Raw genomic sequence first — 13,143 nt, forward strand, 5'->3', positions numbered from 1 at the left:
CTCTTCTTCCTTTCGAATTAACTAAACCTTGCACGGGTGCGTGGGTGAGTGCGTGGGTGAGTGGGTTACTCCTCCTTCCTCTCTCTCTCTCTCCCCCGCTGCCATTATCCGTTTTTGCTTTGAAACTCTCGAGATAATGATGTTACCTCACACCCCACCTCTCCCTTGAAATCTCTTTTTAACCCCCCTTCACGTGTCCTCCTTGTTGTTTTCATACATGGCTACTACTAAATTTGTCGACTGCTTGCTTAATAATTATAACCCCTTCATCCTTTTTCTCCCTCAAAAGGGCATTTGTTTCTGAACTCACCTTTAACCCTTTTCATGCACTCTCTTTCAGCAGATACTGCACTTTAGCCCTCCACTCTTGACCTACAATGATTTGTCTTTCCTAGCTAGTGAGTGGAAGAAAAGCCATCTCATCACAGCCTTTCATTGTTCGTATCATTTGCTGCTATATATATTATGTAGCCTTTTCATCTGCTCATCATGATCAACAGTTTAGAAAGAAAATGACATGCATTACCTCAACATTTGTGCTTCCTTAATTTTTTATCATCTCATGCTTTGCCATGTTCTTCGATCATCTCTCAAGTCTCGACCATGCATGCAATGCTAGCTAGTGATCAATTCCTGCACTTGTATAAAAGCCCTCCAAATTAAGATGAAACAAGTGCTGATCAAAGGTTGAAACCAGCCCAGTTGATAGAAAAGGAAAAAAAAAATATACTACAAACCAAGAAAGCTTGAATTATTTGAATTACAAGTCCATTGCTGGGTCCAATAGGATCAGGTGTAGCTAGCCAAAGGGTATCTCTCCATGAACTGGCCCTAGCTAGCTAGCTCTTCAGTGTGGTTATGGCCCTACAAGGCAAAAGCCGAACCAACACACCACGTGTTTAAGTTATCAAGTGAATTGGGGGGGGGTTGCTAAATTCTTGAATAATTAAAGTGAAAGATTTAGGAGTTGCTCCAACAACATCTTCGCCTGCTTCATTTTATACGCTCCTGGCCCCCTCTGAGAATATTTACAAATGCTTGATGCCATCCCTGCTTTCCCATCACAACCACCACAACATCAAAAGACAATGTTAGCTTCAGCTCTTTGACTGGTCCTCTTTTGTCAGGACATCAAGCCCAAGTACTTTATCTTTTCTGGGCCAGCAAGAGCTATCCAAAACTTCCAAGGAAACCTAAACCTGGGCTTCCGAGCCACGTCCCATTACTGAGCCCAATGAGCAGACCTGGGGGCATACCCACCAAAAAACAAAAGAACGAAAAAAAAAAGGCGAAGACAAAAAATCTAGAAAGAAATGTCAAAAACATGGTGATGGTGAACTTAACTCGGGAAATCTATCTTCACTCATAGTTTCCTTCCATTCAGGATAATATTGCTTGCACATATGACTAAAGCCCCTTTTAAAAGAATCCCGTAGAAACGCCTCATGGTCATGGCATCCCTAATTTCAACCTCAGCATCCTTGTGTTCAACTTCAACAAGCACAAAATCAGCTCTCTACCCTCTCCCCCCCTCTCCTCTAATCCCGTACCATAAAGCACCCAAATTTGGTCTCTCGACATGGATTCCCCAACTGTGTCTTGGTCCTTTCTCTCAGTGGAGTGGTTTAAAGCATCTGGGTATCTCATTCTCTCCCAATTTCGTTGCAAAAGGTAATTATGCCCTTTTCATCTGGGCTTCCTTTCTTTAAGTTTCTTATGGGTTAATTTGGTTTCGCTTGTTCGTTTTCCTGTTGTTTTATTCTTGTTGACGTGTGGTGGTGATACAGAGAGGAAAGGAAGGTGTAAGGGTAAGGTGATTCATGCATCTTTGTTCGGTGTTGGGGCTCCTGAGGCTCTGGTTATTGGTGTGGTGGCTTTGCTGGTTTTTGGTCCCAAAGGTCTTGCTGAGGTTAGTTGTGTAACTTATTTGCTGCTTTGCCCCTTTTTAAAGATTTTCTGTAGCAAAAGGTCTGGCAATGCTGGAAGGGTTAATGTAAACCTAGATGAGCATCATTTTGTTTCTGTTGTTATTTTATTTTTGCACTTGAAAGTGTTTGCTCATCTCACTCTTTTTAGCAATTCTATGAGACAAGGATTGTTAAATTGCTTGCTACCTATGTTATGGAGTTCCGTGCGAATTGTATAATAAGCCATTAAAGTTAGAAAACCCTATGCCTTTTATTTTCCATCAATTTGAAGATTGTTTGGTGCAGCATTAAAAACTAAATCTAGAACCCTGTCCAGGTATCTTGACGACACTGTAGCACCTTTTGCGTTTCTGTAGCAATTAACTGCCAAGTTTTAGAGTGCATGTTTTTATTAATTATCCTGTTGTCTGAAAAGAAAAGATTCTTGTGGTGTCTCCATTGAATTATCTAAATGCAGGTTGCCCGCAATCTAGGGAAAACTCTACGTGAATTTCAACCCACAATTAAAGAACTTCAGGTTGGTCATTGAAACTTTAGTTTTAATGGAATTGTTCCTGCCAGTTATTTGTGTAATTGTATATAATTGATTCGACCCTTTAAATTTAATATAGGAGGTGTCAAGGGAATTCAAGAGCACCCTGGAGCGAGAGATTGGGCTTGATGAAATTTCAAATCAAACTCAAAACACATATAGCTCAAAGATAACAAACACTGCATCAAAACCTTCATCAGCTGGCAGCACTGATATTTCTCCCACCGTGACTGGCCCCAGTGAGTGATCTTTTTTAAATAATAGCTGCTACTTTCCTGTGATACCATTACTGGTATCAGATTCAGATGGTGATATTTGACTTGTAGTACTTCATACTATACTATTAATTAGTAAATTGACATTTACTTATTTTTACTCCTTCACTGAACTTTTTGGATCTGATAGCATTGGAGCATGAGTAAATACTAGTACTTTTCTTTAGCATATGTAAACTCTTATCAAAGTTGGTATGTTCACTGACAGTTGCTAATTGCTATAAACCACAAAGGAAGGTTTAAGAATGACATTTCTCTATAGCACTGTTCATGCCATTTGGCAGTTTTCTTCTCAGAGTTTATCAAATATAATTTGAACCTCAATCCTTCTAAATTGTAGAACCAACCATGTTTCCCTGAACAAGTAGCTGAATGTCATAAGTGGATAAGGTTCAAGAATCGATATCTGGGGTTGAAATAAGTGATCGTTTAAAACCTTCCTCCAAAGCTGATTTATGCACACTTCATTGACGGGATAACCATGGTTACCTAGCAGGATTGTTTTGAATAGCTTCGGTCATTGTTTTTAATTGACTCAAGTTGTGGTTGTTTTCTTGATTGAATAATCAAGTCACTACAAAATACTGTGGTTTCCGTTTCCCTATATTAACAATGGCTTCACTACAAGACTGATGAGAGACATTGTCTTCTGTTCAAAAAAATTTAGATGGTGCTCCATCCCCAAACAGAGCTTATACCAGTGAAGAGTACTTGAAAATCACAGAAGAGCAGCTAAAAGCATCCGCTGCTGAACAACAGGGTCTGTCAACCCCTCCAGTAGAAAGTCAGTTGGAACCTGAAACTCAGATTCGGCCACAAGGTTAGCCATTCTTCCTACTAAATTTGTTCTCGGACATCTATCTCTGTCTTCCCCTCTCCCTAAATTTCCTTACATCTTGTATATGAACTCGAATCAGAGTCTGTTAAAGAAACTGCTGGTGCGATGCCTTCTCCAGAAAAGCCAGAAAATGAAGTGCAAAACTCTTAAGTAACACAGTGCAAACGAACTGCTGCAGCTGTCCATTTTTTGATGTCGGAGAGGAGACTGCCGAAGCATGAATTAATCAGGTGCTCAAGAACGAGAGCAATGGAGCTCTATCCTCTCGTTTTTTTGGGTGGCAGAGTGAAACAACAAGAGAATAGCCTTTAGAAATTCTATATGAAGAGGATATTGTGACGATTAACAAGTGTATGATTCTTGAATATGTTGTAAAATATGAATTTTTTTTGTTAATGAAGCTTTCGGAATTAATTAGGTGCCCTTTTGTTCTGCACGAATGTCATGTTCTTTTCAAGGAGATTACTGCACACGGCCTCTTGAATACCAGATGTGAATGTTCCAGATAAAAGTAGTGCTTGATTTGATCCCATACAAGTTGATCTGCCTTTTGTAAGTCTATATAGCATGGAGTTTACAATTGGAAATCAGAGGCTGCGGCCAATCAATTCAGTTCAATACATCTGCCAATCGTATTGCAGTGCCGGATTCTGCACGGGGAGAGAGTAAAATGATGGTAATTATTGCGGTAACCTTACTTAAGCTCTTCTATGAGGCCGTATTTTTTGCTCTCTTTTCCCGATGCACTCTTTGGCCTAAATCAGGTCTAAGCAAAAGAATCGATTAAAACAAGAAAATTAAAAAAAAAAATTAAAAAACTAAACCATAAAAAAAATTTGAATAAACAAATTAGAAAAACTTAAAAAAAATTCCATTCCATTTAGTTTTGGTTTCCAAGGACTAAAACCGAATTAACCGACCGAACCGGTCCAAAAATGACTAACCCCCCCCCCCCCCCCCCCCCCCCTTCCCTGAGACAATCACAATAACATTCTCAATCTCTCAATCTAAATCAATATCTTCATCTTTCAACTCTCTTCTCTAAATCAAAGCTGCTCTCCAAGCTCTCTGGTTCGTAGGTTTACTGGTCTTCTCTCTTCATCCTTTTGCAGGGAGTGTTAAGGTGGCTTGAGAAACATTGAGTTATGTGTGCAATGTACTGTACATATAATAAAAAATTGAACAGTTGAGTGACCATGGCTTTTTTTACATCAAACCCTCTGGTGACTTCTTAGCCGCCTTCTCTTGTTAGTTCCTTTTCAGGGATGACAATTTATTAATAGTTGTATCTGGAAGAGAAACAAAAGCTGGTAAAGCTACCTTTTGTCTCCTTGTTGAAGCACCTTCATTTATTGGTTTTTTCTGGTTTTGAATCTTAAATAACCAAACCGAACAAACAAGAAATAATTGGTTTAAATTGTTTTTGGTTTTAAATCTTATATAAAAAAATTCAAGTTGGTTGTTTTATTCGAGTAAAAATCAAACCAAACTAAAAATACTCATTCCTAACCTAAATAGTAGAAGTTTTGCGTGATTTTTCGAGAGCTGTTGAGACGTGAAAGGTTAATTTGTTAAAATACGGCTGGAAATGCTTTTAAAAGTGTGTTTGAACCTAAAAATTAATGCTTTTCTTGGACATGATTCTAGATAATTTTTACAAGGAGATATAAAAACCATTTCAAAACACTTTAAAAAACATCAAATCAGTTGAAAAGCAACTCATACTTGTCGTCATCTATTCTTGTCCCTTTTATTGTTGCAACTACAGGGAAAAAGAGAGAAAAGAGAAGCGGATATGGAATTTTCTTTTCATTTACATTAGCTAATTGGCTAGTTTTTTATGCAAGTGTTTCTTTACAACAAATTCATAGGTAGGTGGGATTCAAAATCTAGATAATCTCCATTTGCCTGCCCACTATAACCATACATATCAAAGACCTTGTCTTCTGAAGGCATATTCCCACCCTCTCGTCCTCTACAACCTTCCACTGGTGATGATGCCCAAGGGGCTGGGGTTGAAGGGTTAGCACTAGAGGCCTCTTGGTTTAAACTGAAAGTACTTGGATTCTGAGGAGAATTTCCAGCTGGCCTTCTGTTGGAGGAATTGGCTGCCGTCAGAGAAATAGATACTGATTGCTGCTGCTGAATTTGCTGCTGGTTCTTCAGTGGTGACTTGGGGCGTAGAGCCTCTATATCAGGGGTAGTCACAACAAGATGAGGCGCCTCAGGAGGAGGATTTCTTCCACCCCCTCCTTGCCAAACTTTGCCATCCTTGTCAGCAAAATTCCTGATGTACGCCTGAAAGTTACCAAATCTAGGTTTAGCATACCAAAGAGGAACTAGGATGACAAGCATGAACAAAGCATTCATATTAGAAAACAAGTGTCACAGCACCAAAAATTGCAATTCGATTAAACAACTGAAGTCTTAGATTGTTGGCCAGCACATTAAGAGAGTCCACGTGAAGGGAAAAGGAGTGTTATGATTAGAAGTAATCATGATTCTGAATGATACTGTACCTCAGCATTGAAATTTGATGAAGATAATTCTTTACCAGCAGTCAGCCAACCAGATCGAATATTGTGATCTTCGCCAAAGAGCTCAAGCCTTCTGCGGCCTAGAGAGAAATGCTCAATTATCCGATACATGTCTTCAGGCTTTAGAGTTGAGCCTGCAATTCCATTGGCATAAAACACATTACTATGTCTCATAGCATCACCCATTTTAAGGTGACGCTCTACAACATTCTTGTAAATTTCCAGCTGAAGGAAGCATGTATTGTAAATGTCACATTTTATAACAAATAAAACAAGAGCCAAAAATGAGGAAAGAATGCATGCATAACAAATTCCATTATTATATTGTGAGAACAGACAGACAGCTGGCAGTAAAACAGAAAGTAATGCAGCAGCTCTTCAGTTTCTAATCTATATCATTCACAAACCAAACACAAGTGTAGTTATGTGGACTCATACCAACCAGGGCCAAAAATTTCAACGAGGAAATACACTGACCATAAGGAGGTTCCTCAGCAATAATTACATCGGTATCAATGTTAGCATGGATGATGTGACCATCAGTGCCGCGGCGAACAGTTCCTTTTATACCCATCAAGCAGTGTTCCTTCATTTCAATGACAAGGCAATAAACAGTCAAGGAAAAAAATAGATGAACTTGTGAGAAGTCAAAGTCGGGGAAAGTTGCCCACTTTTACAACGCAGAAGAAAAATCAAACACCAACCTTTGAATGCTGAAACAAAGTACGGGAATCATGTCGGAGCCCTGGAGTTGCATTGCTTTTGTTGGTCTTCACCCAACAAATATCTTCACATCTCCGAAATCCCCACTGCAGTGATGGAAAACTAAATTAAATTATATAAATTACAGATTATTTTACAGCAGATGATATGGGTGGAGCCAAAAAGAAAAGGCCAAGCAATTGTCAAGTTCAAATCTGAAAGTACCACTGATTTAACAGAACATATATGAGGAGCCAAAAATGAATAGGTAAGCCATTGTCAAATTCTAAATATAATGGCTGAATACCTTCTTTAAACAGCGGCGGCCTTGCTCAAGACCAACACCATCACCCACCCAGAGGAAGATAAAAGAAGGCGTATCTGCTATTGCCTGTAACCACATGGGGAAAAAAAAGACTTGAGACAAGTCAAAAGGAATAGGAAATATAACATCTATTTATAAAAGAACAATGCAGCTTATATCTACGCTTTGAACATTAGCAACTGATGGCCCTGGGTACCAATATGAATAGCCTTTGCATTCCAACTGCACTTTAATGGCATGCAATCACTCTTGCAAGTAGAGCAATCAATTCTTAATCAAGGTAACAAAAATACAACTACTCATTTTCTATGAAAGGCAACTGCAAGGAAAAGAGAGTTGGAAACAATGTACCTCAATCTTAAGATTTAGTATTTCTTCAAAAGTCCAATACTCCATATGGTCAGCAACACCAGGAGCTCGATGAACATATTCCTCCCATGGAGGGTCCACCAAAATAACATCAAACTTGGTTCCAAAGAACTCTGGAGACAGCTCAAACTCATGCAGGTCACATTTCATGTACATAGGAGGAGATGCAGATTTAGCCACAATCTCATCCTTTTTCTGTATAAGCTCCCTAAGCTTGGGGTAATCCTCTACAACACTGGTCAGCTCCAGCTCTCTGATAAAGTTCTGGGGTCGCATACCAGTATCAACAAAATTCTGTGAGTAATCATTCTGCTCTCCTCTTGAAGGAGCTTTACCTGGAGGACCGTTATTTCTAGGAAGAATCCAACCCCCGGCATTTTGATCTGGTGGTGTTCCTCGTCCTACTGATCCAGAAGCATTAAAACCAAGACCAGGTATGCTTGGAGGCATTTCCCTGCCAGGTCCTGCTTGATTAAAAAACATTGTAGGGTTTGATGGATTTGTTCCCATGTTAGGGGGAAATCTTGGCGTTGTGGGCCCAGGAGGAATAGCAGAGAAAGCAGGGGGGACACCAAGCATATTCATCTCCACACCTCGGGCGCCAGCCCAAACAACTGGTGAAGAAAAAGGTGGAATGAAGACACCTGGACTAATTGGAGGACATGGAGCATGTGGCATACTAGGACCAAGAGGCTGAAGTGCTCCAGGTGGTTGCATTTCAAGAGACCCAAAAGGTGATCCCATTAATGGCAACGGGAGTGTAACCTGTTGGCTATCTCTCCCAGCAGGCCTCCCCCTTCCTCCTCTCCCTACTCTACTTCCTTTTACTCCCTGTGGAGGACCTCTGCCTAAGGAGCCTGGATCCTGGTTTCTATATGGAGTCTGTGAACCACTGCTAGAACTTTGACCACCAACACCGCGACTGGGCATGGTCCCCTTTTGGCCTCTCTCTTTCCCTCCCTGGCACTCAACCTCATCCCTCCAAGAACTCAGATCTCGCAATGGTGCATCATCATCCCTATACTTCTCCTTTGAGTCTCCAACAAAAGGTGAGTCGTTCCTTCTTTCCCTTTCACCTTGCATGTATGGCCACTCTTCAGTGTTTGGCGCTGATTTTACATCAGACTGCTGACTGACCTCAATCCTCCTAGCAAAGTTGGATCTAGCCTCTGGTCGTCCATGATCAAGCGGGACCTCTATCACATCATAATTATCATTTGAAATCCCAAAATTTGATGAGGTTTTCACAGCTTCACCCCTGCTTCGACCATGAGGTCTTTCATTGTCATTCCTTTCACGACCATGTCTTGGCTCCCAGTCTCTTCCACGATCATAAGCAATATCCCCACAATCATAAGCAATGTCCCCGTCTTTTGGCTCCCTATCATTACCAGAAGGTTGTCTTCTTTTCCAGTTCTCTTTGGAACTTTCCCGATCCCTGTTCCTGTCATTCCAGCTGTCATCCCTGCCTTTTGATCTATAATCCCTGTAGCCATCCTTTTCTTGATCCTTCCGTCTTGTGTCAACATCTCTTTCATACTCTATTTCAGAATGTTGAGATTCTTGATGATGCCTAATGCTCCTCTCAGGAGTCCTGGACCTATTAGACCGCCCTACTTCTCTTGCACTTTTATCTCCCACCCATGTGTTTCCATCTTCTTCTGCATTGGAGGACCTTTCACGGCTTTCAGAAACATCTTTTCTAGTGGGAGTTCTCTGCTCTCTATGCTTCTCAATTTTCTCCCAACCTGATCTATCTTCAAAGGTGATAGGAACAGCCCCGTTATCTTCTTTGGCAGCTTCTGACCTGCTTTTACTCTTATTCTTCTCCCTGTCTGCATCAGCTCTTTTGTCATCTCTGTTGCTAGTTTTGGCACCCTTTTCACTGTTTGAATCCAAACCTCTGCTTTTACTCTCACTAGGTTCGATTCTAGCACTTCTTTCTTTAGACTCGTGATTGGAATCAGACATCTTTCCACTTATGAAATCAGACTTTTCATGATGATTTTCTTCGGCTTTTCTGTTGGAGTCAGATTCATCCCACCTTCTCCTAGAATTTTTCCCTGTCTCAGCAGAACCGTGACCTTTCTCTCGGCTGCTATCCTTCCTTTCTGAATATCTAGAATCTCTACCCAGTGCCTTTTCACTCTCTCCATCATAGGATCTTTCTTCTCTACTTTTACTTGCCTTACGGGAACTCTCATGCTCCGAGATCTTTGTTAGCATTTTCCTTCTCTCGCTTTCATCAGGGCGACCATGGCCTTTACCAACAGACTTGTCACCTCCACTCTGCTTATTGTCTAATTCTCCATCCTGATACCAACTGCTCAATTTTTCCAAACTACTTTCCTCCTGTTTTTTCTTCATCTGCTTAGACCGCATCTCTTTTCTCGTCTCATAATCATCTTCATCACTACCCACTTTATTTGACCCACCACCACATGACCTCTTACGACTATCATTCCTGTCCCCGCCTGAAGTTCTCCTTCTCCCAACCCCATCGAATCCTTCAGCATCCTCCCCATTGGTGGACATCCTAGGCTTGATAGACCTGTGTTTCCTCTTGTCACTCACGTCCCATTCTTCATCATCCCCGCCCCTATCACTCTTCACATCTGAACTATCTTCTACATCCTTTCTCCCATAACTACGACTAGACAATAAAAGAACTGTTCAAGGATCAATAAAAAACAGTGACAACGAGATTAAAAGAGTTGAAATTTACAAATTAAACAAACCCTATAAAACAGAAAATTTCTAGAGGTAATAAAATAGTAAGAAAGGAGCAGGCAAGCGAAGTCAAGTCCAGTCAAGGGGGTCCAGTTGAATAATTAAAAAAAAAATCAAAATTATTTTTATTGCTTCGAAGTCTAATGACCTAACTGAGAGAAGGAAAAAGAAAAGAAACTATTTTTATTGCAATTGGACAAAGAAAAGAAATTTAGGAGCATTGACTTCAACTAAATTCAAATAAAAGAAGAAAAATCGAGAAATAAGAATTAATAGGTAACCTGATCTGATGATTAGTGGGGAGAAGGGAAGGAAGGTTTGGGATTTTGCTGAAGAAATCAATCAATGAATTAATGCATTGATGAAACTGAAATAGACAAGGAAACCAGCACCCTGCCCTGCCCCTCTTCCTCTGAGATTGAATTTCTTCTTTTAGAGACTGAAGAACAAAAAATATTAAATTAGGGTTTTTCGTTCTTCGGCAACAGAGACTGGTTTCAAACTAGAAACGTGGCAAGCTGTGGGTTAATTTTTATATATAAAAAAATATTTTAAAAAAATAAAATATAAAAGTGTTATGTTTTTTTTAAATAGATACCTAAAAATATTAATCTCTCAATAATATCTCATACAAAAATTATATTCATTATATTAATAATAATATTAAATTTACATGATTTAATTTTAAGTAGATTTGACTATAATATTAGACTAAAAATCTTACATATAAATCTCATATTATAAAAATATAATAATTAAAAATTAAAAAAATAATTTAAAATAAAATAAAATAAAGTATCATTCTAATAAACAGTGCTTTGCAACGAGAGATACAGTAAAATCTCCTCATGAGATTATAATATTCTAATAAACATTAAACAAAACAAATCATAAAATTTAATTTTTAATCAAATCGATATTAAAAAATAAAATTAAAAGAAAAAAACTTTTAAAAATCGGAATCAGATAGTTTAACCCATCAAATCAGGTTAACCCTTTAACACATGTGATTCATGTTATGATAGTATGATAATTAAATAGTAAAAAAAATTAATATTAATAAACTAAATTAAAAAAAAAAGATTAATTAAAAAGAAAAAACAAAGGAAAAAAACCTATAAGAAGAAAAAACTCATGAAAAAAATTGAATCAACTCGGTTAACAGGTCAAACCTGAAATCCATATCATGAAAATTTGATAACTAGATAGAAAAAAAAAACTTAATATTAATAAACTAAATTAAAAAAAATTAAAAAGAAAAAACACAAAAATAATAATTAAAGACATCAATTTTTTCACTATAGACTTCATTATACAGTCCACATTAAAATATTGATGTCTTTTAGTTATTGTTAATTACAATATTAAAAGAAAAAATTAGAAGAAAAAACTAATAAAAAAAAAGAAAAAAATTTGAATCAGCTGAATTAACCTACCAAATCATGTTAACCCATCAAACATGAGATTCGTGTTATGAGAGAAATAGAAATAAATTAACATTAATGAAATAAATTAAATAGAAAATATTAATTAAATAGAAAAAAAACAAAGGAAAAAAGCCTATAAGAAGGAAAAAACTAATGAAAAAAAGAAAAAAAAATAAAATTAAACTAGGCTAACTCATCAAACCTGGAATCTGTATCATGAAAGTTTGATATTTAAATAGAAAAAAAATTATAATATTAACAAACTAAATTTAAAAGATATTAATTAAAATGCAAAAACAAGCAAAAAAAACACTACTAAAAAAATATTAATTTAAAAGAAAAAAAAAGGAAAAAAAAACTACATGTAAAAAAACTAACAAAAAAAAGAAAAAAAAAACTAAATTAATTGGGTTAACCCTTCAAATCACGTTAACCCGTCAAATATGAAATTCATGTCATGAAAATTTGATAATTGAAAAAAAAAATTACGAGTCAACCCAGAATTAGCTGAGGTAACCTGTCAAATCTGACATCCGTGTTGTAAGAGATCCCACATTAAAAGCGAGCATCCAGAGCCAGGACTTTATAAGTGCATGCTCATCTTGACTAGTATAACGCATTTTAGAGTCATGCATGACTGTCAAGAACAAAACTGTGAGGGGGACCTGGGTGGAAACCTTGGATTTGGGTGGACTGGGATGCCTAAAGCGGACCATATCTTACTAGTAAGGTGGGATGTTACATTTGATATCAGAGCTAAGGACGACTCGTTTTAAAGTAGGGGGATTGTAAGAAATCCTATATTGGAAGCAAGCATCCAGAGCTAGGGCCTTATAAGTGCATGCTCATCTTGACTAGTAAGACGCGTTTTAGGGCCATGCATGGCTGCTAAGAATAAAACCGTGAGGGGACCTAGGTGGAAGCTCTGCATTTGGGTGGACTGGAGGCTCAAAGCAAATAATATCTTACTAGTGAGGTAAGATGTTACACGTATCATGAAAGTTTTATAACTAAATAGAAAACATTAACATTAACAAACTAATTTAAATGAAAAATTTAATTAAAAAGAAATCCACAAAAAAAAACATGGGTTAACTTGTCAAACTTAAAATCTATGTTATGAAAGTTTTATAACTAAATATAAAAAAAAATTAGCATTAAAACTCAATTAAACAAAACAAATATTCATTAAAAAACCAAAGAAAAATGAAAAAAAAAACACTCAACCTTTTAACTATTGATTAATTACAATATTAAAAGATGAAATTAGAAGAAAAAACTAATGAAAAAAAAATCTGAATCAACTGGGTTAACCTACTAAATCAGGTTAACCCGTCAAACATGAGATTCATGTCATGAGAGTGTGATAAAAAAAATAGAAAAAAAATTAACATTAATGAACCCTTTTATAGGCATCCATGCTTTGTTGTTAATATTGGTGGCCACATGAGATTCATGTCATGAGAGTGTGATAAAAAAA

The 13,143-nt window shown here is 37.5% G+C and overlaps 2 protein-coding genes across 2 annotated transcripts; one reads left to right on the forward strand and one right to left on the reverse strand.

Annotated features, from left to right (window-relative positions):
* Positions 1–1,275: 1,275 nt before the first annotated feature.
* Positions 1,276–4,018, forward strand: LOC105129681 (sec-independent protein translocase protein TATB, chloroplastic-like). Its single transcript, XM_011031856.1, has 6 exons — positions 1,276–1,671; positions 1,788–1,909; positions 2,386–2,445; positions 2,540–2,699; positions 3,403–3,555; positions 3,653–4,018. The coding sequence occupies exons 1-6, from the start codon at positions 1,446–1,448 to the stop codon at positions 3,721–3,723; spliced, it is 792 nt and encodes a 263-aa protein (XP_011030158.1). The 5' UTR covers positions 1,276–1,445; the 3' UTR covers positions 3,724–4,018.
* Positions 4,019–5,370: 1,352 nt separating this feature from the next.
* On the reverse strand, positions 5,371–10,734 carry LOC105129682 (methyltransferase-like protein 1). Its single transcript, XM_011031857.1, has 7 exons — positions 10,518–10,734; positions 7,489–10,159; positions 7,120–7,203; positions 6,815–6,919; positions 6,588–6,696; positions 6,093–6,244; positions 5,371–5,871 (listed from the first exon to the last, which is right to left on the reverse strand). The coding sequence occupies exons 2-7, from the start codon at positions 10,039–10,041 to the stop codon at positions 5,428–5,430; spliced, it is 3,447 nt and encodes a 1,148-aa protein (XP_011030159.1). The 5' UTR covers positions 10,042–10,159; positions 10,518–10,734; the 3' UTR covers positions 5,371–5,427.
* Positions 10,735–13,143: the final 2,409 nt, after the last annotated feature.

This window comes from Populus euphratica, unplaced genomic scaffold (assembly GCF_000495115.2).
Source record: "Populus euphratica unplaced genomic scaffold, PopEup_1.0 scaffold16.1, whole genome shotgun sequence".
Taxonomy (NCBI): domain Eukaryota; kingdom Viridiplantae; phylum Streptophyta; class Magnoliopsida; order Malpighiales; family Salicaceae; genus Populus; species Populus euphratica.

Coding starts and splice junctions, on each gene's coding strand:
- LOC105129682 (XM_011031857.1), bottom strand. CDS start 10,041: ATGTCCACCAATGGGGAGGATGCTGAAGGATTCGATGGGGTTGGGAGA. Junction 6,920..7,119: donor GCCGCCGCTGTTTAAAGAAG/GTATTCAGCCAT, acceptor CCATCACTGCAG/TGGGGATTTCGGAGATGTGA. Junction 5,872..6,092: donor CATCAAATTTCAATGCTGAG/GTACAGTATCAT, acceptor GGTAACTTTCAG/GCGTACATCAGGAATTTTGC.
- LOC105129681 (XM_011031856.1), top strand. CDS start 1,446: ATGGTCATGGCATCCCTAATTTCAACCTCAGCATCCTTGTGTTCAACT. Junction 2,446..2,539: donor CCACAATTAAAGAACTTCAG/GTTGGTCATTGA, acceptor AATTTAATATAG/GAGGTGTCAAGGGAATTCAA. Junction 2,700..3,402: donor TCCCACCGTGACTGGCCCCA/GTGAGTGATCTT, acceptor AAAAAAATTTAG/ATGGTGCTCCATCCCCAAAC.